The following is a 27638-nucleotide window of genomic DNA, read 5'->3' on the forward strand; positions in this document are numbered from 1 at the left end:
CGATTCTTCTCTCTCCCCTGCCCTCCCCTCCCATGTCCAGCGATTCTCCTCTCTCCCCTGCCCTCCCTGTCCAGCGATTCTTCTCTTCACAAGAAGCAGTAGCGGCAGGCAGAGAGCCACGGTCCCGTGCTTCTGCCATGCTTGTTTATTAGCGCAGAGCAAGCAAAGTGGAACGGGAGGGATATTATGCTGCAAGGTGGGTGGATGAAAGGGGCAGAAAGAGATGGGATAAGACAGGTTGGGAGGGGCAATGGGGTTCGGGAAAGATTGCGGATGCGGGACAGAGGAAGTGCAGGACTCGCCGGGAGGGAGGGGTCACCGGGGGGGAGGGGCAAAAAAAAGGTGCCAGTACACCGTACCGTTGCGTACCGGCATAAAAAAAGCACTGCGAAAAACCATCTGTTCCATTGGCTCATGAGGTTGGAATGAAAGAGACCCATGCTTCTATGGAGTTAATTTTGAAAATGATCAAATACTCTGAACATAAATGGAATATTTGTGCTGACCTGAAAGTGGTAGCACTGCTGCTTGGCCTACAGTTAGGGTACACGAAGCATATGTGTTTCTTGTGCCTATGGAACAGTCATGATGACAAAAATCATTACAAAATGAGACAGTGGCCTCTCAGTGTCGAGCACACAGTTGGCCCGTACAATGTACAACACAAATCACTGGTCGATCCACTTCAAGTTTATCTTCCACCACTTCACATTAAACTTGGTTTAATAAAACATTTTGTAATTGCACTTGATAGTGATGGAAATGGTTTCCAGTATTTGAAGGAAATGTTTAGCACACTGAAAACTGAGGCTAAAATAAAGGCCGGAATTTTTATTGGCCCCGAAATCAACAAACTAATGCATGATGACACATTCAGAACAAAACTCAACCCTGTGGAACTTGCAGCTTGGGATATATTTGTGCTAATAGTGCAGAACTTCCTTGGGAACAGACGAGCTGAAAACTATGCAATACAAACGAGGCAGTCTAGGAGAATTAAGATTTAAAAAGCAACCTTTAAAAGGTCGCTCACACTCTGCTGGAGCTTCTGAGGCTCTGACCTAATATTCAGGGGAGAAACAGGGAAATATAACAAGATGCCATCTGCATAGATAAAGAATCTAATATTGTTGGATTGAATTAATGTTGCCAATACAGTGATGGATATTAAAAAGAAGGGGAAAGAGTATAGAGCCCTGAGGGATTCCAGAATGCAGTGAATGAGACGAAGAAACAGACTGACCTACATAGTAAAACAGTAACATAGTAGATGACGGCAGAAAAAGACCTGCATGGTCCATCCAGTCTGCCCAACAAGATAACTCATATGTGCTACTTTTTGTGTATACCCTACTTTGATTTGTACCTGTGCTCTTCAGGGCACAGACCGTATAAGTCTGCCCAGCACTATCCTCACCTCCCAACCACCAGCCCTGCCTCCCAACCACCGGCTCTGGCACAGACCGTATAAGTCTTCCCAGCACTATTCCTGCCTCCCTACCACCAGCCCCGCCTCCCGATCTTGACTAAGCTCCTGAGGATCCATTCCTTCGGCATAGGATTCCTTTATGCTTGTCCCACGCATGTTTGAATTCCGTTACCATTTTCATTTCCACCACCTCCCGCAGGAGGGCATTCCAAGCATCCACTACTCTCTCCGTGAAAAAATACTTCCTGACATTTTTCTTGAGTCTGCCCCCCTTCAATCTCATTTCATGTCCTCTCGTTCTACCATCTTCCCATCTCCAGAAAAGGTTCGTTTGTGGATTAATACCTTTCAAATATTTGAACGTCTGTATCATATCACCCCTGTTTCTCCTTTCCTCCAGAGTATACATGTTTAGTTCAGCAAGTCTCTCCTCATACGTCTTGAAACACAAATCCCATACCATTCTCGTAGCTTTTCTTTGCACCGCTTCAATTCTTTTTACATCCTTAACAAGATACGGCCTCCAAAACTGAACTCAATACTCCAGGTGGGGCTTCACCAACGACTTATAGTAACATCAACACCCCCTTTCTTCTGCTGGTAGAGGCTATTATTAAAAACAAAATTACAGAGCACATCCGAGGACATGGATTACTGAGACCGAGTCAGCACGGCTTTTGTGTGGGGAAATCTTGCCTGACCAGTTTACTTCAATTCTTTGAAGGAGTAAACAAACATGTGGAGAAAGGGGAACCAGTTGATATTGTGTATCTGGATTTTCAAAAGGCGTTTGACAAGGTACCTCATGAAAGGCTACAGAGGAAATTGGAGGGTCATGGAATAGGAGGAAATGTCCTATTGTGGATTAAAAACTGGTTGAAGGATAGGAAACAGAGAGTGGGGTTAAATGGTCAGTATTCACAATGGAGAAGGGTAGTTAGTGGGGTTCCTCAGGGGTCTGTGCTAGGACCGCTGCTTTTTAATATATTTATAAATGATTTAGAGATGGGAGTAACTAGCGAGGTAATTAAATTTGCTGATGACACAAAGTTATTCAAAGTTGTTAAATCGCGACAGGATTGTGAAAAATTACAAGAGGACCTTATGAGACTGGGAGACTGGGCAGCTAAATGGCAGATGACGTTTAATGTGAGCAAATGCAAGGTGATGCATGTGGGAAAAAAAACCCGAATTATAGCTACGTCTTGCAAGGTTCCACGTTAGGAGTTACGGACCAAGAAAGGGATCTGGGTGTCGTCGTCGATAATACGCTGAAACCTTCTGCTCAGTGTGCTGCTGCTAGGAAAGCGAATAGAATGTTGGGTATTATTAGGAAAGGTATGGAAAACAGGTGTGAGGATGTTATAATGCCGTTGTATCGCTCCATGGTGCGACCGCACCTTGAGTATTGTGTTCAATTCTGGTCGCCGCATCTCAAGAAAGATATAGTAGAATTGGAAAAGGTGCAGCGAAGGGTGACTAAAATGATAGCGGGGATGGGACGACTTCCCTATGAAGAAAGATTAAGGAGGCTAGGGCTATTCAGCTTGGAGAAGAGACGGCTGAGGGGAGACAAGATAGAGGTATATAAAATAATGAGTGGAGTGGAACAGGTGGATGTGAAGCGTCTGTTCACGCTTTCCAAAAATACTAGGACTAGGGGGCATGCGATGAAACTACAGTGTAGTACATTTAAAACAAATCGGAGAAAATTTTTCTTCACCCAACGTGTAATTAAACTCTGGAATTCGTTGCCAGAGAAAGTGGTGAAGGCGGTTAGCTTAGCAGAGTTTAAAAAGGGGTTGGACGGTTTCCTAAAGGACAAGTCCATAAACCGCTACTAAATGGACTTGGGAAAAATCCACAATTCCAGGAATAACATGTATAGAATGTTTATACGTTTGGGAAGCTTGCCAGGTGCCCTTGGCCTGGATTGGCCGCTGTCGTGGACAAGATGCTGGGCTCGATGGACCCTCGGTCTTTTCCCAGTATGGCATTACTTATGTACTTATGTACACCTCTCTCTATACAGCCTAACAACCTAACATGAACGGCAAAAGAATGATTAGATAAGAAAGAAGAAAACCAGTTGTGAACTGTACCCATGAGCCCTATTTACGAAAGCCAAGAAAGTAAAAGACAGTGATCAACTAAATCAAAAGCTGCAGACAGACCTAGTGAGACAAAAAAACAAAGTCACTTCTATCAAAAAAGTGATGTAGATCATTGAGTTAAGAAGTGATAACAGTTTCCGTACTATGATGCTGATGGAAACATGGGTGGAGAACTTGAGTTTCTTCAATGTGATAAAGAAGCTGAATATGGACCACTTTTTCTGTCAGTTTTGATAAAAAAGAGAGATTGGACACAGGTATGTAATATCTAAACTACTTTAAATTTCACTTGAGACGGATCAAGATGGTGACGTGAGCGGAGTCGGGTTCACCAGCTCCCGAATTGCTCACTGACGATCTGGCGAGTGAGAAGTTTCTCTGACCTAGCGATGGGGAAGAGAAAAGGAAAGATAGCGGTTCCTACCTCCGGGGTCCCGCAATCAATTTCCTCCACATGCCAAACAACTTTGGATAACTTCGGGATCGGGGTCCCTGGAGAACAGTCACCCACTTCGATTAACTCGGCCCCGTCGAGGGCTGAGTGCAGCATTGAGAGAGTTACGCTCACCCCTCCCTCTCACACTGCACCTCCATGACCCGGAACCGATTTGTTACATGCGGGGTTACAGCCTTTGGATGCCGTGGAATCTCCCAGCTCTTCAGTGTTTGTTGCAGGAGGACCCGCGAGTACCTCTACCCCGGGCAAAGGAATATCGATGCAGGACTCGGTTCGAGGATCTGCACTAAATGCCCTGGAGATCGGCACCGTGAGTACTGGAGTATTAGAGAGACCTGCAGTGGTAACTATGAATGCCTTATGGGACGCTATTCAGGGCGTGAACAATACCTTGCTTTTGCTGAATACTTCATTTAAAAATGAAATAACTGATTTAAAGAAGTCTAATCACTTAATGTCTGAACAAATTCAGGAGCAGAAAGTTAAATCTCAAAAAACTGAAGAACAAATTGTGAAATTACAAAATCTTACAGAGGCTTTAGTCAAGGAACGGGACATCCAGGATAGAAAACTTGAATACCTTGAAAATAACGGACGAAGGAACAACTTGAGATTTTTGAATTTCCAAAAGTCTCTTTTAATAAATGCGTTGGATATGTTAAAAAAATATTTCAAGGATGTACTGGGGATTCCAGAGGAGGCATATCCTCCTATAACGAGAACCCAGTATATCACAGGGATATCTTCATTGCCTAAAGATAAAGCCCAAGCTGCTCCTTCTACTGATTTGAATCTGACAGAATTCCTGGAATCCTCCCTTGAATTTATTTCTGAACGCACTACATTGCTGGTGACATTTGCACTTGAACTTGACCGTAATAACATCTTAAGGTCATACTTCAGGCATATAAATGATTTATTCATGGGACATAAAATTCAAGTTTTCCCTGATCTGGCGCGAGCTACTCAAAGGAAAAGAAAGGAATTTTTGACGTATAAATCTAGGGTTCTAAAGTTAGGTGGCACCTTTATCTTGAAATTCCCTTGTAAGTGTTTTATTACCTTGAAGTTGATAAACTACCTCTTCTTTAGCCCCAAGAAATTATTAGATTTCATTGAAGCAAAGGAAAGGAATGCTCCATCCGTGGAACAGAACCCATAATAATGGTAATGCTGGTAAAATCGGCTGAGGGGGCTTGTATCTCCCATCTGCTCTTTATTGTTATAAATTTGAGTTTTTTTCCTATGTTAGAATTTCTTAGTTCTTGACCCAAAAATTTGTGGACAAATGTTGAAAAAGAAAATTCTTCTTGTGTTATATTCTGGGTAATGTATTACTCTATAGTATTTTATTTTCTGTATTTCATCACATTTATGTTGTATAGATATAAATGCAACATCTAATAAATAAAGAATTTAAAAAAATAATAAATTTCACTTGAGACAAGTAAAAAGAATTGACATCTCTAACCAATTCCTCTCCCAATCCCACTAGATGTCTTTTTTAGATATTCACACAGGTGTCCACTAACAAAACTAATTGTCCTCCCACTTCTCTGCCAATGACGGATTCATTGGCTCAGTATTTTGATGAAAATGTTTACCTCCTTCATCAAGGGATAAATCAACACCCCTACCCCCTCCCCTGTTTGATATTCAAGTTTCAAGTTTATAGTAATTTACTATCCTGCCCTATGGAAGGCCTTCAGGGTGGCTTACAATCCTATATAATAAAAAGCACCTCCAACGTTCTGAAGCTGACTCCGTGGCAGTGAAGCCTTGAAGCATTCGTGCTCTCTGTAAGGCTGTATCCATCTCCTGAATTGACGTCAGCGTACTTCCAGGTACCTCACATGCAGCACTGACCAACCACAGGTGGGAGGGCGGGGGCACAGCGGCGATTGGGTCTATCTTTCAGTGGGCGTGCACACTGACCTGTGCACGGCAGCAGAGGTTGGGCGGTTGGCGGAGGGGCAGAGATTTGGGCGGTATCGTTAGACCCAAAACGCTGTGGCGGTTGGGGGGGCAGGGCGCTGAGCAGTGTACATAGCACCGATTGGCCGGCTGACGGGTAGGCTGGTTCACCGTGCAGAGCGCGCGCCCAGAGAGGTCGATGGGTGGGGCTGCTTTGTAATGCGCACGCCCAGCTGCTAAGGTGGGCATGTGCAGGTGCACTGTGGAAACCAATCACCGAGTAGGGCTGTGGCACGGCCATGCATGTGTTTTGTGGTGCTGTAAGAGGAAGGAGAATCGCTGGGTGGCTGGAGGGGGGCAGGGGAGATAGGACAATCGCTGGGTGGCTGGAGGGGGGGGGCAAGGAAAAAAGGATAATCGCTGGGTGGCTGGTGGGGGGGCAGGGGACACAGGAGAATCGCTGGGTGGCTGGAGGGGGGAAAGGGGAGATAGGACAATCGCTGGGTAGCTGGAGGGGGGCAGGGGAGAGAGGAGAATTGCTGGGTGGCTGGAGGGGGGCAGGGGGCAGAGGAGACTCGCTGGGTGGCTGGAGGGGGGGAAGGGGAGAGAAGAGTATCGGTGGGTGGCTGGAAGGGGAGCAGGGGAGAGAGGAGAATCGCTGGGTGGCTGGAGGGGGGGGCAAGGGACAGAGGAGACACCCTTGCACCCAGCAGTCTCGCTCTCTCTCTGTCACACACACACACTCGCACATTCAATCTCTCTCTCTCACACACAATCTCACGCACACTCTCTGAAACATACACACTCCGAGGAAAACCTTGCTAGCGCCCGTTTCATTTGTATCAGAAACGGGCCTGTTTTACTAGTCTAAAATAAAGAGAGAAATAGAAATACAGATAGAGGGGATTTAGACATGACTATCAGAGCAGAAGGTAGAACTACAATAATAGATAGGTTGGGGTGGGGGGGAGAGAAGAACGGGAGGGAGGGAGTGCTACAGGTATCTTTGAGGTACTTCCCAGGAACCTACTGGAAACGCATACAAACATTCATGGTACAGTGGTGGAAATAAGTATTTGATCCCTTACTGATTTTGTAAGTTTGCCCACTGACAAAGACATGAGCAGCCCATAATTGAAGGGTAGGTTATTAGTAACAGTGAGAGATAGCACATCACAAATTAAATCCGGAAAATCACATTGTGGAAAGTATATGAATTTATTTGCATTCTGCAGAGGGAAATAAGTATTTGATCCCCCACCAACCAGTAAGAGATCTGGCCCCTACAGACCAGGTAGATGCTCCAAATCAACTCGTTACCTGCATGACAGACAGCTGTCGGCAATGGTCACCTGTATGAAAGACACCTGTCCACAGACTCAGTGAATCAGTCAGACTCTAACCTCTACAAAATGGCCAAGAGCAAGGAGCTGTCTAAGGATGTCAGGGACAAGATCATACACCTGCACAAGGCTGGAATGGGCTACAAAACCATCAGTAAGACGCTGGGCGAGAAGGAGACAACTGTTGGTGCCATAGTAAGAAAATGGAAGAAGTACAAAATGACTGTCAATCGACAAAGATCTGGGGCTCCACGCAAAATCTCACCTCGTGGGGTATCCTTGATCATGAGGAAGGTTAGAAATCAGCCTACAACTACAAGGGGGGAACTTGTCAATGATCTCAAGGCAGCTGGGACCACTGTCACCACGAAAACCATTGGTAACACATTACGACATAACGGATTGCAATCCTGCAGTGCCCGCAAGGTCCCCCTGCTCCGGAAGGCACATGTGACGGCCCGTCTGAAGTTTGCCAGTGAACACCTGGATGATGCCGAGAGTGATTGGGAGAAGGTGCTGTGGTCAGATGAGACAAAAATTGAGCTCTTTGGCATGAACTCAACTCGCCGTGTTTGGAGGAAGAGAAATGCTGCCTATGACCCAAAGAACACCGTCCCCACTGTCAAGCATGGAGGTGGAAATGTTATGTTTTGGGGGTGTTTCTCTGCTAAGGGCACAGGACTACTTCACCGCATCAATGGGAGAATGGATGGGGCCATGTACCGTACAATTCTGAGTGACAACCTCCTTCCCTCCGCCAGGGCCTTAAAAATGGGTTGTGGCTGGGTCTTCCAGCACGACAATGACCCAAAACATACAGCCAAGGCAACAAAGGAGTGGCTCAGGAAGAAGCACATTAGGGTCATGGAGTGGCCTAGCCAGTCACCAGACCTTAATCCCATTGAAAACTTATGGAGGGAGCTGAAGCTGCGAGTTGCCAAGCGACAGCCCAGAACTCTTAATGATTTAGAGATGATCTGCAAAGAGGAGTGGACCAAAATTCCTCCTGACATGTGTGCAAACCTCATCATCAACTACAGAAGACGTCTGACCGCTGTGCTTGCCAACAAGGGTTTTGCCACCAAGTATTAGGTCTTGTTTGCCAGAGGGATTAAATACTTATTTCCCTCTGCAGAATGCAAATAAATTCATATACTTTCCACAATGTGATTTTCCGGATTTAATTTGTGATGTGCTATCTCTCACTGTTACCAAAAACCTACCCTTCAATTATGGGCTGCTCATGTCTTTGTCAGTGGGCAAACTTACAAAATCAGCAAGGGATCAAATACTTATTTCCACCACTGTATGTGTCTCCCCTCCCTCTAGTTCCCCCACTAGTCAGTCATGGTCCTTACTCTGGTCAGATTTTCTCTTCCTACATTGGCTTCCCTTTCTACCACACTAAGCTCTATGAGACTGAAAACGTGCACTAGACTCACGTTCTTCCTCTTGGTTACATTCTTCAGTTCAAGGTTTACTTCCTCTTGCACTAACATTAATCAATCAGTCTTTTCTCTGGTTCTGTCCCTCTACTATGGAAACACACAGTGGTACTTCCTATTTTGAAAAAGTCTTCTCTTCACCCTACTCACCTGTCCAATTACCGGCTGGTCTCCAAATTCTGCTTTCTCTCTAAGCTCAAGAAAAAGTTGTTTTTTTAAAAATCAACTCCTCTCTCATTCCAAATACACACTTGTACTTCACCCTCGTCCAACAGGATTTCCACAGTACCACAGTATAGAAATGGTAGTTGCCTTTCTCATAAGAACATAACATTCCACATACCAGGGAAAGCAGTGGCTTCCTCCATGTCTATCTCAATAGCAGACAATGGACTTTTCCTCCAGGAACTAGTCCAAACCTTTTTTAAACCCAAATAAGTTCAAGAGCTTAACTATTTGTTGAGTGAAAAAAATATTTCCTCCTATTTGTTTTAAAAACTTCCAAAACACAGCAGCAAGACATTTTCAAAAAGTCGAAAAATGAAAAAGCTATCCCGTTACTCCAAATATTACTACTACTATTTATCATTTCTATAGCGCTACTAGACATACGGAGCACTGTACATTTGAACATGAAGAGACAGTCCCTGCTCGACAGAGCTTACAATCTAATTACGACAAACAGGACAAACAAGAGATAAGGAAATATTAATGTGAGGATGATAAAATAAGGGTTCTGAACAAGTGAATAAGGGTTAGCAGTTAAAAGCAGCATCAAAAGGTTGGGCTTTTAGCTTAGATTTGAAGACGGCCAGAGACAGAGCTTGACGTACCGGCTCAGGAAGTCTATTCAAGGCATATGGTGCAGCAAGATAAAAGGAAAGGACTCTGGAGTTAGCGGTGGAGGAGAAGGGTGCTTCAACATTTATGAACTTTAATGCAATACTACTTTGTATTTCTCATTCCGGAAATGGCAATCGCCATTACGGAATAATGTAAGCCACATTGAGCCTGCAAAAAGGTGGGAAAATGTGGGATACAAATGCAACAAATAAATAAGAGAGATTTACCCAGTGAATGGAGTTCCCGGGGAGGAATATAGGGAGAGATGAGAATGAAGAGGTACTGAGGAGCTGCAGAGTGAATGCACTTATAGGTCAATAAGAGGAGTTTGAACTGTATGCGGAAATGGATAGGAAGCCAGTGAAGTGACTTGAGGAGAGGGCTAATATGAGCATAACGACCCTGGCGGAACACTAGTCATGCAGCAGAATTTTGAACAGATTGAAGAGGAGAGAGATGGCTAAGTGGGACACCTGTGAGAAGCAAGTTGCAATAGTCTAAGCGAGAGGTGATAAGAGTGTGGATGAGGGTTCTGGTGGTGTGCTCAGAAAGGAAAGGGCGAATTTTGTTGATATTATAGAGAAAGAAACGACAGGTTTTAGCAGTCTGTTGAATATGTGCAGAGAAGGAGAGGGAGGAGTCGAAGATGACCCCAAGATTACGAGCTAATAAGTAAGGAAGGATGAGAGTGTTATCCACAGAAACAGAGAATGGGGGAGGAAGAGAGGTTGGTTTAAGGGGAAAGATAAGAAGCTCAGTCTTGGTCATGTTTAGTTTCAGATGGCGCTGAGACATTCAGGCAGCAATGTCAGACAGGCAGGCTGATACTTTGGCCTGGATTTCGGCTGAGATTTCTGGTGTGGAGAGGTAGATCTGGGAGTTATCAGCGTAAAGATGATACTGAAAACCATGGGATGAGATCAGAGTACCAAGGGAAGAAGTATAGATGGAGAAAAGAAGAGGTCCCAGGACAGATCTCTGTGGTACACCAACTGACAGTGGGATAGAAGTAGAGGAGGATCCACTAGAGTATACACTAAAGGTACGCTGGGAGAGATAAGAAGAAAACCAGGAAAGAACAGAGCCCTGAAATCCAAGTGAGGTCAGCATATCAAGGAGTAGGCTGTGATCAACAGTGTCAAAAGCAGCAGATAGTTCGAGAAGGATGAGGATAGAATAGAGACCTTTGGATCTGGCCAGGAACAGATCATTGGAGACTTTAGCAAGCGCTGTTTCAGTTGAATGAAAGGGGCAAAAGCCAGATTGAAGTGGATCAAGAATAGCTTGAGATAAAAGAAAGTCAAGGCAACGGCGGTGAACAGCACGTTCAAGTATCTTGGATAGGAAAGGTAGAAGAGAGATGGGGCGATAGTTGGAAGGACAGGTAGGGTCCAATGAAGGTTTTTTAAGGAGTGGTGTGACTACGGCATGTTTGAAGGCATCAGGAACAGTTGCAGTGGAACGTGAAAGATTAAGGATATGACAGATAAAAGGGATGACAGTAGGAGAGATAGTGTTAAGTAGATGGGTGGGAATAGGATCAGAGGAACAGGTAGTTAGTTTCGAGGAAGAAAGAAGATGTGTAGTTTCCTCTTCAGTGATTTCAGAAAAGGAAGAAAAGGAGGCAGGGGTTGGAGGGTTGAGAGAATGGACTAAGGGAAGGAGAGGTGGAGGTGACCTGGTTGAGAATTCAAGTTTAATCTTGTGAACCTTATCAAGAAAGTACTCAGCCAAAGTCTGGGGAGAAAGTGAAGGGGGAATTGGAGGTGAAGGCACTTTGAGGAGAGAGTTCAGTATGGCAAAGAAACGTCGAGGGTTTGAGCCAAGGGAATTTGTCAACTGGATGTAATAGTCCTGTTTGGAAAGTAAAAGAGCAGACTGGAAGGAGGTCAGCAAGAATTTGAAATGTATGAAGTCAGCATGGGCAGCGGATTTCAGCCAAAGGCGTTCGGCAGAGCAGGCACAGGAACGTAGGTAGCGGATTCTAGAGGTCAGCCAAGGCTGGGGTTTGGTACGTTTCACAGAACAGGGAATGGGAGGAGAGAGAGTATCCAGAGCAGAGGAGAGAATAGTATTATAGGAAGAGACAGTTTCATTGACAAACTTGGCTAACATAGTGGTAGAGAAGAGATTTGAAACATTGGAGGACAGAGTAGAAGGATCAAGAGCCTGAAGATTCCTAAATGAATTGGTTAAGATTGGACGGGACTGGGGAGGAGGGTATTTAAGTGTGAAAGTTATCAGATGATGGTCAGAGAGGGGAAGAGTTGAGGCACAGAAACTGGAGAGTGAGCAGTTTGAGAAAAGGATAAGATCAAGACAGTGGCCATTCTGGTGAGTGGGGGCAGTGGAGCACAGCTGAAGATTGAAAGAGGATGAGGGAAGGAGTGGCCTAGTGGTTAGGGTGGTGGACTCTGGTCCTGGGGAACTGAGGAACTGAGTTCAATTCCCGGCACAGGCAGCTCCTTGTGACTTTGGGCAAGTCACTTAACCCTCCATTGCCTGCCGCATTGAGCCTGCCATGAGTGGGAAAAGTGCGGGGTACAAATTAAAAAAAAAAAAAAAAAAAGGAGATGAAGGTTCAAGAAAGAAGGAAAGCCAGGTATCAAAGTCAGTGAGAAAGGAAGAAAGAGAGTCGATAAATGACTGCTACTCGGCTACTGATCAAAGCAAGACTAATCTTCAAAGCAGGCACCCTCATTTTCAAAATACTATTCAGAATGGCACCTGCATACATGCAAGACATGATAGAACTATCACCAAGAAACGCAAGTCCAGAAACTAGAAGCTACCTACTTCTTCACCTACCCAACTGCAGAAATATAACATAGAGAACCATCTACACAGCAGGATTCAGCTACCTGGGATCAAAATGGTGGAACTCGATACCAAAAGCCATAAGAAGCACCTATAACTATCTTCAGTTCAGAAAAGAACTCAAAACACATAGCTAACCATGCAAGGCACACATGTCCTCTTTTAAGTCAAAACTGTAAAACATTATCATCTTACTGTAAATTGTAAGCCACTTTGAACCAAAACTTGTTTTAGATAACATGCATGCTAAATAAATAAATAAAAGTATTTCCATATAGCTTTATGGAGTGTCCCCTGGTCTTTGTACTTTTTGAAAGAGTAAAAATTGATTCACTTCTACTCGTTCTACACCACTGAGGAGTTTTTAGACCTCGATTATATCTCCCCTCAGCCATCTTTTTTCCAAGCCTTTCCTCATATGAGAGGAGTTCTCTCCCCTTTATCATTCTGGTCACCCTTCCTGGAACATTTTCTAATTCTGACATATCCTTTTTAAAATATGGCGACCAGAACTCCGTGCAAAACTAATTTTTGAAAGATTAATTAGTCAGTGATTCTTCTGACATCTGAAAATAGAGAGTTCCAGGTCTTGGTTGAGGGTAGGAGAAACATGTGGCATGTAAGGTAATGCACAATGGAAAGAATAATCCGAATCATAGTTACCTGACTCTAGGGTCCACCTTGGCAGTCAGCACTCAAGAAAAAGATTGTCATTGTAGATAATACGCTGAAATCTTCTGCTCAATGTGCAGCAGCAGCCAACAAAGCAAACAGGATGGTAGGAATTATTAGGAAAGGGATGGTAAATAAGACTGAAAATACAATGTAACGCCGAATTTTAAAAAAGGTTCCAGAGGAGATCCGGGAAATTATAGACCGTTGAGTCTGACGACAGTGCCGGGCAAAATGGTAGAGACTATTATTAAGAACAAAATTACAGAACATATTCAAAAGCATGGATTAATGAGACAAAGTCAACATGGATTTAGTGAAGGGAAATCTTGCCTCACCAATCTACTACATTTCTTTGAAGGGGTGAGCAAACATGTGGATAAAGGCGAGCCGGTTGATATAGCTACGTCATGGAAGGTTCCACGTTAGAAGTCGCCGACCAAGAAAGGGATCTAGGTGTCGTCGTCGTTGATGATACGTTGAAACCTTCTGCTCAGTGTGCTGCTGTGGCTAAGAAAGCAAATAGAATATTAGGAAAAGAATGGAAAACAAAAACAAGGATGTTATAATGCCTTTGTATCGCTCCATGGTGCGACCACACCTCGAATATTGTGTTCAATTCTGGTCGCCACATCTCAAAAAAGGTATAGTGGAATTAGAAAAGGTGCAGAGAAGGGCGATGAAAATGATAAAGGGGGTGGGACGATTTCCCTATGAGGAAAGACTAAAGCGTTTAAGGCTCTTCAGCTTGGAGAAAAGGCGGCTGAGGGGAGATATGATAGAGGTCCATAAAATAATGAGTGGAGTTGAACGGGTAGATGTGAAGCGTCTGTTCATGCTTTCCAAAAATACTAGGACTAACGGGCGTGCAATGAAGCTACAATGTAGTAAATTTAAAACGAATTGGAGAAAATGTTTCTTCACTCAACCTGTAATTAAACTCTGGAATTCATTGCCAGAGAATGTGGCAAAGGCGGTTAGCTTAGCGGAGTTTAAAAAAGGGTTGGACGGCTTTCTAAAGGAAAAGTCCATAGACCATTATTAAATGAACTTGGGGAAAATCCACTATTTCTGGGATAAGCAGTATAAAATGTTTTGTACATTTTTGGTATCTTGCCGGGTATTTGTGACCTGGATTGGCCACTGTTGGAAACAGGATGCTGGGCTCGATGAACCTTTGGTCTTTCCCAGTATGGCAATACTTATGTAGTACTAGTAAAAAAAGGCCCGTTTCTGGAGCCAATGAAACGGGCGCTAGCAAGGCTTTCCTGTGGCCCCCCCCCACCCGTCGTCGATGTTGGTGAATTGCTCCGCCTCCGCCCTCAACGTCATAACGTTTGACGCGAGGGCGGTGAATTGCTCCGCCTCCGCCCTCAACGTCATAACGTTTGACATGAGGGCGGGGCCCAGAGACTGTAATTTTCGAGGCTTCAGAGCTTCGAACATACGATCCTTGGCTTCAGTGACGTCAGAAGCCAATAGAACGTTGAGGGTGAGTTTTATATATATAGATAATGCCTCTATCTCGCTCCAATGTGCAACCACACCATGAGTATTGCATTCAGTTCTGGTCGCTGTATCTCAAAAAAGATATAGCAGAATTAGAAAAGGTTTAAAGAAGAGCGATCAAAATGATAAAAGGATGGAATGCCTGTCGTATGAGGAAAGGCTAAAAAGGTTAGGGTTCTTCAGCTTGGAAAAGAGACAGATGAGGGGAGATATGATTGAGGTCTACAAAATCCTGAGTGGTGTAGAATGAGTAGAAGTAAACCATGGATTAATGAGACTAAGCCAACATGGATTTAGTGAAGGGATATCTTGCCTCACCAATCTATTACATTTCTTTGAAGGGGTGAATAAACATGTGGATAAAGGCGAGCTAGTTGATATGGAGGGGCATAATCGACCAGAAACGCCTATCTCCATGGGCGTTAATCTCCGAGAACGGGTCCGTGAAGGGGCGGAGTGTACCGTATTTTTAAAAAAAAATAGACGCCCATGTTTTATTCGCCAAGGTGTGAGCTGGGCGTTTTTGCTTTTCACCGATAATGGAAAATGAAATCGCCCAGCTCAAAAACGAATAAATGCAAGGCATTTGTTCGTGGGAGGGGCCAGGATTCATAGTGCACTGGTCCCCCTCACATGCCAGGACACCAACCGGGCACCCTAGGGGGCACTTTTACAAAAACAAAAAAAAAGGTAAAAGAGCTCCCAGGTGCATAGCACCCTTCCCTTGGGTGTTGAGCCCCCCAAATCCCCCTCAAAACCCACTGCCCACAAGTCTACACCATTAATATAGCCCTAAGAGGTGAAGGGGGGCACCTACATGTGGGTACAGTGGGTTTGGGGGGGTTGGACGACTAGTAGCATTAAGCAGCACAATTGTAACAGGTAGGGGGGGGATGGGCCTGGGTCCACCTGCCTGAAGTCCACTGCACCCCCTAACAACTGCTCCAGGGACCTGCATACTGCTGCTTGGGAGGAGGATATGACAATTGAGGGTGAAAGTAAAAAGTTGTGAAACATCATTTGTTGTGGTGGGAGGGGGTTAGTGACCACTGGGGGAGTCAGGGGAGGTCATCCCCGACTCCCTCTGGGGGTCATCTGGTCATTTAGGGCACTTTTTGGGGCCTTATTCGTGAAAAAACAGGGTCCAGGAAAAGTGCCCTAAATTCTAGCTACAAACGCATCCATTATCGGCGAAGGGCGCCCATCTCTGTTCGGGTGATAACCACGCCCCAGTTCCGCCTTCACCACGCCTCCGACACTCCCCCGTCAACTTTGTCCGCATCCGCGACGGAGTGCAGTTGAAAGCGTCCAAAGTTCGGCTTTCGATTATGCCGCTTTATTTGTTTTTGTGAGAAGAACGCCCATCTCCCGATTTAGGTCGGAACTTGGGCGTTATTCTCGTTCGATTATAAGCTGGATAGTGTATCTAGATTTTCAAAAGGCGTTTGACAAAGCACCTCATGAAAGACTCCAGAAGAAACTGCATACTCATGAGATAGGAGGTAGTGTCCTATTGTGGATTAAAAACTGGTTAAAGGATAGAAAACAGAGAGTAGGGTTAAACGGTGAGTATTCTCAGTGGAGAAGGGTAGATAGTGGGGTTCCTCAGGGGTCTGTGCTGGGACCGCTGCTTTTTAACATATTTATAAATGATCTAGAGATGGGAGTAACTAGTGAGGTAATAAAATATGCTGACGACACAAAGTTATTCAAAGTGGATAAATCGTGAGAGGATTGTGAAAAATTACAAAAGAACCTTACGAGACTGGCCGTCTAAATGGCAGATGACGTTTAATGTGAGCAAGTGTAAAGTGATGCATGTGGGAAAGAGGAACCCGAACTATAGCTACATAATGCAAGGCTCCACGTTAGGAATCATCGACAAAGAAAGGGATCTTGGCGTCGTTGATGATACGTTTAAATCCTCTGTTTAGTGTGCTGCGGCAGCTAAGAAAGCAAATAGAATGTTAGGTATTATTAGAAAAGGAATGGAAAACAAAAGTGAGGACATTATAATGCCTTTGTATCAGTCTATGGTGCGACCACACCTCGAATATTGTGTTCAATTCTGGTTGCCACATCTCAAAAAAGATATAGTGGAATTAGAAAAGGTACAGAGAAGGGTGATGAAAATGATAAAGGGGATGGGACGACTTCCCCTATAAGGAAAGGCTGAAGCATCTAGGGCTCTTCAGCTTGGAGAAGAGACGGCTGAGGGGAGATATGATAGAGATCTTTAAAATAATGAGTGGAGTGGTAGACGTAAATCATTTGTTTACTCTTTCCAAAAATACTAGGATAAGGGGGCATGCGATGAATCTACAAAGTAGTAAATTTAATACGAATCGGAGAAAATGTTTCTTCACTCAACGTGCAATTAAACTCTTGAATTTGTTGCCAGAGAATGTGGTAAAGGTGGTTAGCTTTGCGGGATTTAAAAAGGGTCTGGACAGCTTCCTAAAGGAAAAGTCCATAGACCGTTATTAAATTGACTTGAGGAAAATCCACTGCTTATTTCTGGGATAAGCAGCATAAAATGTATTGAGTTTTCTGGGATCTTGCCAGTTATTTGTGACCTGGATTGGCCACTGTTGGAAACAGGATGCTGGGCTTGATGGACCTTTGGTCTGTCCCAGTGTGGCAATATTTATGTACTTATGATTTATTACTCATTCCAAAAGTACAAAGACTAGGGGACACTCAAGGAAGTTAAGTGGAAATACTTTTAAAACAAATAGGAGGAAATATTTTTTCGTTCAACGAATAGTTAAGCTCTGGAACTCTTTGCCAGAGGATGTGGTAACAGTGGTTAGTGTATCTGGGTTTAAAAAAGGTTTGGACAAGTGCCTGGAGGAAAAGTCCATAGTCTGCTATTAAGGCAGTCTAGCCCAGTGTCCTGCTTCCAACAGTGGCCAATCCAGGTCACAAGACGGACCATTGGTCTGAACCAGTATGTCGGGCAGCAGAGTTTTGAACCGACTGGAGAGGGGAGAGGTGACTAAGTGGGAGGCCAGCAAGAAGCAGATTGCAGTAGTCTAAACGAGAGGTGACAAGGGTGTGGATGAAGGTTTTGGTAGAGTGCTCGGAAAGAAAGGGGCGGATTTTACAGATGTTGTAAAGACGGCCAAAGTCCTAAAAATAAATGGACCAAGTGAAGCCGGCCAAATGCTCGTCCGAGCCGGCGTTCTTTTTTCCATTATTGGCTGAAGCCGGCCATGTCTTAACAACGCCCCCATCCCGCCTCCGTCCCACCTTCCATACCCTGCGGAAACGCCCCCTTTAACTTTGGCTGTCTCTGCGACAGAAAGCAGTTGGAGCCGGCCAAAATCGGCTTTCGATTATACCGATTTCGCCGGCTTCAGGAGATGGCCGGCCATCTCCCGATTTGTGTCGGAAGATGGCCGGAGATCTCCTTAAAAAATAAACAGGATAGTAGAATTAAAAAAGGTACAGAGAAGGGAGAGAGAAAATGATAAATGAGATGGGACGACTTCCCTATGAGGAAAGGCTGAAACGGCTTGGGCTCTTCAGCAGGAGAAAAGACAGCTGAGGGGAGATATGATATAGAGGTATATAAAATACTGAGTGGAGTGGAACAGTTAGACGTGAATCGCTTGTTTACTCTATACAAAAATACTAGGACTAGGGGGAATGCAATGAAGCTACAAAGTAGTAAATTTAAAATGAATTAGAGAAAATATTTCTTCACTGAATGTGTAATTAAACTCTGGAATTCGTTGCCAGAGAATGTGGTAAAAGCAGTTAGGTTACTGGGGTTTAAAAAAGGTTTGCCTAACTTCCTAAAAGAAAAGTTCATATGCCATTATAACATGGACTTGGGAAAACCCACTGTTTATTTCTAGGATAAGCAGCATAAAACCTGTTTTACTGTTCTGAGGTCTTGCCATGTACTTGTGACCTGGATTGGGCACTGTTGGAAACGGGATGCTGGGCTTGATGGACCTTCGGTCTGTCCCAGTATGGCAACACTTAGGTACTTATGTTTCTCAAACGTCACAAAAACACTATTTGGTTTTGTATCACCTAGAATGTAAACCGCATTGAATCCTGGAAAGGGGATATTAGCGGTATACAAGAATTGATTTGAACTGAATTGAATTCATAGATTTATTTTTCAAACCACAAGTAATGAAGAATAAATCTTATATCAAAGATACAGTGTATTTGTTGAGAGCTTTACAAGCTCTTCCATTTCTCCCTTCTCAAACTTTATCGGTTACTCTTGACTTAAGTTCGGTGCAACCCCAATTTAAGCACACACCTTAATTTAGTAGTGAGTCAATCAGTGATGGAACAAACTATCTGGCCAGCTTCGGCAATTCTCTGACGTTAAGCAGTTTAAAAAACGGTTGAAAACAAAACTGTTTGTTTCTGCATTTTGGTAATTATTCGAGTCTGTTGTTTGATGCTGAGTAATGTTTTTGTATTTGTTGTTGAATATGAATGTTTTTATGGAAACCACCTATTTATAGGTGGTATATAAGTTTTTTTTATTAAATAATTTACTGATAACAATCAATTATCAGCACTAATTGGAAGTAATTGTAATTTATGCACGCATCTTTTTAGACGTATTCTAAAAAAGAGTTACGCGTAAATTCTAATGAGCATAGCTGAAAAGGTGGTGTGGTCATGGGAGGGACGTTGGCGTGTTGGGGGTACGTGTTGTGAAGAATAAGGGGCTGTCCTATCCTGGGTAGGCCACTAGAGGGCGCTGGTCCCATATAAATGAGGGGAAATGTCCAGGTCATGTCATTACTGAGGATGAGTCACTAGAGGGAGCCAGTAGGGGGAATGTCCAGGTGGAGGTTGCTAGGACCAGGGAGAGTCCTGGGGTGGAAACAGGTGGAAGTTGTTATGGGCTGGGTCCTGCCTGGAATTAGGGGGAAGAGCCTAAAGGGGTGGAGAAGCTAATTAACCACCTTATACCTACCTGAGTTTTGAAAGGAAAGAGAAGAGAGAGGAGTTGGAGATCTGGCAGCTAGAAGAAGAAGATCCCCTTGAAGGTACTGGCTGAACTCTGGACTTTTGGTGGACTGTGTGTAGATAGAACTATTTATTAAGAACAAGGAACTAGCAGCCAGGGGGCTGGAGGACAGAGCTGTACCCTCAGAGTGAGGGAAGAACATCCTGTTCAGGCCAGAGGGGCTGTTAGCACTGGGCCCAGGTGTCTCTGTGTGGGGGCTCAGTGGGAAGACCTGTGGAAGTGTTTAAGCTGGAAGAACTGTGCCCAGGGGGCTGGAATAAAGAGCTGCCTGAGGAATATGCTGTTGCTGAGAACTGTTTAATCTACATCTAATTTGCATATTAAGAACAAGGTCACCCTGAGTGAACAAGGGGCCTAGGATCCTGAAGGTTGGTGTGCCCAGGGTGCTGGGAAAAGACCGGCCGGAGTCCTGCTCAGGAGCCACAAGCCAGTGGGGCCTGCTGGAGAGCGGGAGGAGAAGCCTCGTCTTAACAGTGTGTGGTTATAAAATTCAGGGGAGTGCATCTGTATTTGGGCATGGGTATTTTCACCAGGTTTTTACTGGTGTACATGGCTGCATCTAAATGCAACTAAACACAATGTGAATACTTATACACACTTACAAACCACTGTAGCTATGCACATATATCTTATTCAAGAATTGAGAGGAAAAACCTCATACTACTGTGGCTAATCTCGGTTACCGTCACCGGAAAAACAGCCAAAAAAGCTATCAGCACACAGTGAAAAAGTAATAATTGGCCAAAAAACCTCTCGTTCAATCTTTGAGCGATGAAATAAGAATCAAAACCACTTATCTGTGTTCGTGCTGTGCTCTGCTGCTTCGTGAATATTCTTGCAAGGAGTGAGGTCCCAACGGACCCGTTTCGCTTATGCTTTTTCAAGAGTCCTCGCCATCTGACCTTGAACGGCAACAAAACACATGATGAATGCTGAAAAACCAGACCACAATCGTTTGGTGCGTAGATACTAAGTCCTTATGTACCCTGAGAGCTACAAATCCAAAACATACAAAGCCAGCAAGCAGGCTTGCAAAATGGCGCCTCTGAAATTTAAAGCTGCGCTTCTTCAAAACGCGCATGCGTGGATCATTGCGTCGTGATGTTCTTGCACCCTGATGTCAATAGGCTCCAAACGCCCACAAAATTTGAAACATAACAAAAGTAAAAATGAAAATAAAAATTCAACAAAACCTGGGAAACTCCAAACCAAGGCAAGAAATCCTGTCTTCATGAAGAACTGATCATGAAAAATCCATTCATAGAAAACCAATCATGTGGAAATCCTGATCATGTAAAAAAAGCAGTCCAATGAATCCAAGAATTCAATCCTTTAGGTTCCAAGGTATCCAGTCTGTAAATCCAACGCTGCAAACACTGCAATAAAGCTTTCCCGCGATCACCCCCATGCTTATTCAGGGGAACACTGTCAATTATCCAACCCTTACAAGAATCAAAGGGGTGGCCATATTCTTTGCAATGGGCTACCAGCGGTGCTCCCAACTTATTGTTGGATATGCATGATTTATGTTTACTTAGTCGTACGGAGAATCTTTGCTGGGTCTTCCCTACATACCACTTCAAACAAGGACACTGTAGTACATAAACCACATATTCCAACGTGCATGTTGTTCTAAATCGCAACTTGTAAATACCCTCATCTTTAGGATTAATGAATTCGGTACATTCAGTGGACATATCACAATACCGACAGGAGCCACATCTGAAATAGCCTCCTATCTCCCCCACGTTGTGCTCCACTAGGTCGGCCGGGCTGATGATCTCCTTTAGATTGTGACCTCGTGAAAAGGCTATACGTAGTCGATGGTGTTGAAACAACTTGTGTGTTTGAATGATGTCCCAGTTCTTGTGGATGATCCTAGCCACCTCTTCCCCTCCCGTCACATGGAGGGGCATAATCGAACGGAAACACCTATCTCCATGGGCGTTTATCTCCGAGAACGGGTCCGTGAAGGGGCGGGCCGAACCGTATTTTCGAAAAAATGGACGTTTTTGAGCTGGGTGGTTTTTTTTTTAGCGATAATGGAAAGTAAAAATGCCCAGCTCAAAAACGTCCTAATCCGAGTCATTTGGTCGTGGGAGGGGCCACGATTCGTAGTACACTCACCCCCATGACATGCCAGGACACCAACTGGGCACCCTAGAGGTCAGTGCGGTGAACTTCAGACAACGCTCCCACATGCATAGCTCCCTTACCACGGGTGCAGAGCCCCCAACCCCCCTCCCCCAAAACCCACTACCCACAAATGTACAACACTACCATAGCTCTTAGGGGTGAAGGGCGCACCTACATGTGGGTACAGTGGGTTTTGGAGGCCTCCCATTTACCAGCACAAGTGTTACAGGTGGGGGGTGGGGGGTGGGCCTGGGGCTACCTGGCTGAAGTGCACTGTGGTACCCACTAAAAGTGCTCCAGGGACCTGCATACACGCAGGCCTCTAGGACTTGTTGCTGCTGTATAACATTGGCACACCAGTTGACACCTGAAGACTAATCTGTCCGAAAACGTCCTTTATTGGAATAACCGCCTTTACTCACAGTTAACTGCAGATCAGAGGTTGTGCCCCACTGGCAAGGAGTCTCCCTGGTACTGAGATGAGCAGTAGGTCAGAGCTGGCAGAATGCTGTACAATGCCCTCTTTCAGCCACATTCAAGGTAAGAACTAAGTTCTGTAACGTGGCTAACACAGGAAAGGGAAGTAAAACTGGCTTACAAAAATGGCCACTACCGCATGGACTACAACAGGAAACACAACAGGGCACACTCTGACCCAGTAGGCAGGGGGAAAAGCACCATGGGAGAAGAGCCTACCAATTACCAACATTGTGAGACTGTAACACAAGCTAATGAAATCACGGAGCCCAATACCCAACACCCACCACAATGCAATGCTGATGTGACCCTGTACTGCACCCGAGAGCCACATCTGACCCAGGGAAAGGCTGTGAGAGGATCGAACACATTCTGCTGTCATGGAGGTGGGTACGGCATTTGAGGCTGGCATAGAGGCTGGAAAAAAAGTTTTTAAAGTGGGTTTTTTTTGGTGGGAGGGGGTTAGTGACCACTGGGGGAGTCCGGGGAGGTGATCCCGATTCCCTCCAGTGGTCATCTGGTCAGTTGGGGCACTTTTTTGGGACCTGTTCGTGAAAAAAAAAGGGTCCAAAAAAAGTGACCCAAAATCGCGGTAAAAACACCTTTTTTGTCGATTATCAGCTAAAGACGCCCATCTCTCCTCGGCCGATAACCACGCCCCAGTTCCGCCTTCACCACGCCTCTGACACGCCCCTGTCAACTTTACCCGTTTCCGCGACGGATTGCAGTTGGAAACGCCCAAAATCAGCTTTCGATTATACCGATTGGGGCGCCCATGGGAGAAAGACGCCCATCTCCCGATTTGGGTCGCAATATAGGCGTTTTTCTTTTTTGAAAATAAGCTGGATAGTGTACCACGAACGTCTCACAAGGGTCCCTTTGCTTGGGTTGACACTTACTGTTTAACAAAAGGTCCCGGTTGTTGACCCTCGCTCTTGTGTATGAGCGCCTCAAAAGCTGTGCTGGGTATCCCAGAGTACCCAGAGCTTCCAACAGATCCCCCACTTGGGTTTTATAATCATTAATCTCACTGCAGATCCTTCGATGTCTCAAAAACTGTGAAAAAGGTAAACTGTGTTTTAAGGCAACTGGGTGATTACTCTGAAATTGTAACAAGGTGTTCCTATCAGCTGGTTTTTTGAACACCATGGTCTTAAAACTCCTTTGTTGCTTAAGGACCCACACATCCAAGAAGGGAATCTGTTCCTCAGACACTGTGGGTGACTATGAGGGATGAGTTTCTGGTATTCAACCAATCAATGAACCTGGACAAAGTCATCTGACAGTAGGCATATTTTCAAAGCACTTAGCCTTCCAAAGTTCCATAGAAACCTATGGAACTTTGGAAGGCTAAGTGCTTTGAAAATATGCCTCGATCCATCTCCATCCCACAATACAAACATGTAATCTATGAAACGTTTCCATAGTTTTATGTGGATCTGGAATGGAGAGTCTTTCAACCACTTCTTCTCAAAGTCAATCATATATAGGTTGGCTATGGAAGGAGCAAAGGTTGCACCCACTGCTACTCCCGATGTTTGCCAAAAAAGTTAATCTTGGAACCAAAAAAAGTTCAGTATGTTTTGGGTTTGTAGCTCTCAAGGTACATAAGGACTTAGTATCTACGCACCAAACGATTGTGGTCTGATTTTTCAGCATTCATCATGTGTTTTGCTGCCGTTCTAGGTCAGATGGTGAGGTCTCTTGAAAAAGCATAAGCGAAACGGGTCCATTGGGACCTCACTCCTTGCAAGAATATTCACGAAGCAGCACAGCACAGCACGAACACAGATAAGTGGTTTTGATTCTTATTGGGGTGATAGTATCCGAGGATCTGAAGACGACGAAACAGTGTGACAAGGCGGTGGCCGTAGCGAGAAGGTTGCTAGGCTGTATAGAGAGAGGTGTGATCAGCAGAAGAAAGGAAGTGTTGATGCCCCTGTACAAGTCGTTGGTGAGGCCCCACCTGGAGTATTGTGTTCAGTTTTGGAGGCCGTACCTTGCGAAGGATGTTAAAAAAATGGAAGCGGTGCAAAGAAAAGCTACAAGAATGGTATGGGATTTGCGTTCCAAGACGTATGAGCAAAGACTTGCTGACCTGAACATGTATACCCTGGACGAAAGGAGGAACAGGGGTGATATGATACAGACATTCAAATACTTGAAAGGTATTAATCCGCAAAAAAAATCTTTTCCGGAGATGGAAGGCGGTAGAACGAGAGGACATGAAATGAGATTGAAGGGGGGCAGACTCAAAAAAGATGTCAGGAAGTATTTTTTCACGGAGAGGGTGGTGGATGCTTGGAATGCCCTCCCGCGGGAGGTGGTGGAGATGAAAACGGTAACGGAATTCAAACATGCGTGGGATATGCATAAAGGAATCCTGTGCAGTAGGAATGGATCCTCAGAAGCTTAGCCGAAATTGGGTGGCGGAGCAGGTGACGGAAGAGAGGTTGGTGTTTGGGAGGCGAGGATAGTGGAGGGCAGATTTATACGGTCCGTGCCAGAGCCGGTGATGGGAGGCGGGACTGGTGGTTGGGAGGTGGGAAATACTGCTGGGCAGATTTGTACGGTCTGTGCCCTGAAAAAGGCAGGTACAAATCAAGGTAAGGTATACACATATGAGTTTATCTTGTTGGGCAGGCTGGATGGACCATGCAGGTCTTTTTCTGCCGTCATCTACTATGTTACTATGTTATTTCATCGCTCAAAGATTGAACGAGAGGTTTTTTTGGCCAATTATTACTTTTTCACTGTGAGCTGATAGCTTTTTTGGCTGTTTTTCCGGTGACGGTAACCGAGATTAGCCACAGTAGTATGAGGTTTTTCCTCTCAATTTTTGAATAAGATATATGCGCATAGCCGCAGTGGTTTGTAAGTGTGTATAAGTGATTCACATTGTGTTTAGTTGTAGAACGGAGGTAACTGTTAATCAGATCTATTTTTGGAGTGCATCTAAATGTAGACACCTTCCCTGGCTCTATAAACCGTGTCTAACTTTAGGCGAGGTTCATAGACTAGCACTAATTATTATTTTTGGACACAGCTATTTTTTAGACACCACTTACAGAATCTGGCCCTGTGTGTGTACTGACCCCTCCCCACCCCCCTTCTCAGAAATGCCAATAGTGAGGTTGAATTAACTTATTTACATAGAGATCAGACTATGCTACAAGAAGCTATTTCTGGCAAACAAGTCTCCGTTTTATGCATGTCAATAACTTTTAAAATTACCCTCCTTCTACATGATTATTTATTTAATTGGTAAGTATTCATGTTTGATTGTGGCTGTTCTAATTATTGTGTGTACATCACCTTGAGTCTTCAAGTAAGGTGATTAACAAACATAATTAAATAATTTTACATCTCTAATTTGTTACATTGTGATAATAATTGTACTGAGCCTTCCACATGAGAACAGGTTTCTGGCAGACTGAGTCACCCTTACCGTCCTCATCCCCTAAGCTACAGCAACTTCAGGATACTGACTATCATTTCAAATGACATTAAGAAGTAGAGATGGAAGCAGAATGCATTAGGAGCCTCCCCAAAGACACGTTTTCAGGAATCATTCAGACCAATCTCTTCCTTCTCTTTCATAATTAAAGAAAACAGAAAAGCAGAGCCATTTGCTGACAGCTGATTCCTTTTTCAGTAATAACTTTCTATGGCAAAACTCAGATATATCACATATTTAAGAAGATAAAACCTAACATGAAACAGATTAACATCAAAGTGAGCTGTCCTAAAGCAGCGGAATAGCCTGAAACAGGACTGAATTTATAGGACTAGACTGTAAGTAATAATATTTTCACGTCTTACTCACTATTTTGTGGTTTTCTGGTCTTCTGTTGGTTGGCCGAGACATGGCCATCAATACATTTCTTTTCTTCTTTGCATTTCTTCTCTCCGACGTCTCTTCTTAAGTGTAGCAGCAGCAGCTCTGGCACTTCTGCTCACTCCTCCCACTTTCAAAATGCATTAAACATTTAAGAATAAATTGATTGGTAGTAGATATGCTCGCAAACACAATAAGCAGCCACAGATCAAATAATGACGCTCTTTTGCCCAGCACTGTTGCAGTCCACAACAATCGCAGTGTGAAATTAGGCCAAAACATGTCCTGCCATTAATTTTTGAGAATATGAATATGTTCTCGTAGGATAACCAGAGTAAAATGTGATCCAAAAACCTTCAAAATATTAGAGAAATGTTGCATTCATCAATATTAAAACACACAAAAATGAAAACCACATCCACCCCCCCCCCCCCCCACTTTGTTAGACAGAGCAGCAAGCCTGGATTTAGGAATAGGTAACCAGACAACTGCCTAGGGCGCCAAATCCTTGGGTAAACAGTTGCTGTAGCACCACTGATCTATGATCCCTCGGGGAAAACACGTCCCTTCCCCTTTACATCTGGCTCTGGAAGGCAGCAAAATATAACACATAAGATTCATAAATGTGACCCACCCCCCTTGAAAACGCCCATGCCTGAAGGGTGAGAAGGATTTTCAGGGTGATCCCTAAAAGAAAGAGCTGGTATTGACTGCCTGATGAGGAACTCAGAGTAAATCCCAGCCCATGGAGGCAGGACAGCGAAGTTAATAAAAGTCAAGCTTGGAGAAAATTCTGTTCTTTGGTAGCCCAACCCCGCCAAGACCCATCACACCAAAGGGGAAGTCCTGGGAACCAAACCAGGCCAAGTTTTCAGTTTGTGGTGATTGGAAGCCTCTGCTATAGAGATTCCCAAACTGGGAACAGGTACATAAGTACATAAGTACATAAGTAGTGCCGTACTGGGAAAGACCAAAGGTCCATCTAGCCCAGCATCCTGTCACCGACAGTGGCCAATCCAGGTCAAGGGCACCTGGCACGCTCCCCCAACGTAAAAACATTCCAGACAAGTTATACCTAAAAATGCAGAATTTTTCCAAGTCCATTTCATAGCGGTCTATGGACTTGTCCTTTAGGAATCTATCTAACCCCTTTTTAAACTCCGTCAAGCTAACCGCCCGTACCACGTTCTCCGGCAACGAATTCCAGAGTCTAATTACACGTTGGGTGAAGAAAAATTTTCTCCGATTCGTTTTAAATTTACCACACTGTAGCTTCAACTCATGCCCTCTAGTCCTAGTATTTTTGGATAGCGTGAACAGTCGCTTCACATCCACCCGATCCATTCCACTCATTATTTTATACACTTCTATCATATCTCCCCTCAGCCGTCTCTTCTCCAAGCTAAAAAGCCCTAGCCTTCTCAGCCTCTCTTCATAGGAAAGTCGTCCCATCCCCACTATCATTTTCGTCGCCCTTCGCTGTACCTTTTCCAATTCTACTATATCTTTTTTGAGATACGGAGACCAGTACTGAACACAATACTCCAGGTGCGGTCGCACCATGGAGCGATACAACGGCATTATAACATCCGCACACCTGGACTCCATACCCTTCCTAATAACACCCAACATTCTA

The 27638-nt window shown here is 44.4% G+C and overlaps 1 protein-coding gene across 4 annotated transcripts in view; it reads right to left on the bottom strand.

Moving 5' to 3' along the window:
• The window catches only part of TRAPPC3L (trafficking protein particle complex 3 like), a 151150-nt gene that overhangs the window by 66805 nt on the left and 56707 nt on the right, over positions 1 to 27638 (bottom strand). For 3 of the 4 annotated variants that reach the window (XM_030199235.1, XM_030199236.1, XM_030199234.1), the window contains one exon: positions 25991 to 26132. The exons of the other annotated variant lie outside the window; for it this stretch is intronic. In XM_030199235.1, coding sequence (XP_030055095.1) covers positions 25991 to 26038 — 48 coding nt within the window. In that variant the 5' untranslated portion in view covers positions 26039 to 26132. The remainder of the gene's footprint in view (positions 1 to 25990; positions 26133 to 27638) is intronic. 4 annotated transcript variants of the gene reach the window in all.

This window comes from Microcaecilia unicolor, chromosome 3 (genome assembly GCF_901765095.1).
Source record: "Microcaecilia unicolor chromosome 3, aMicUni1.1, whole genome shotgun sequence".
Classification (NCBI taxonomy): Eukaryota; Metazoa; Chordata; class Amphibia; order Gymnophiona; family Siphonopidae; genus Microcaecilia; species Microcaecilia unicolor.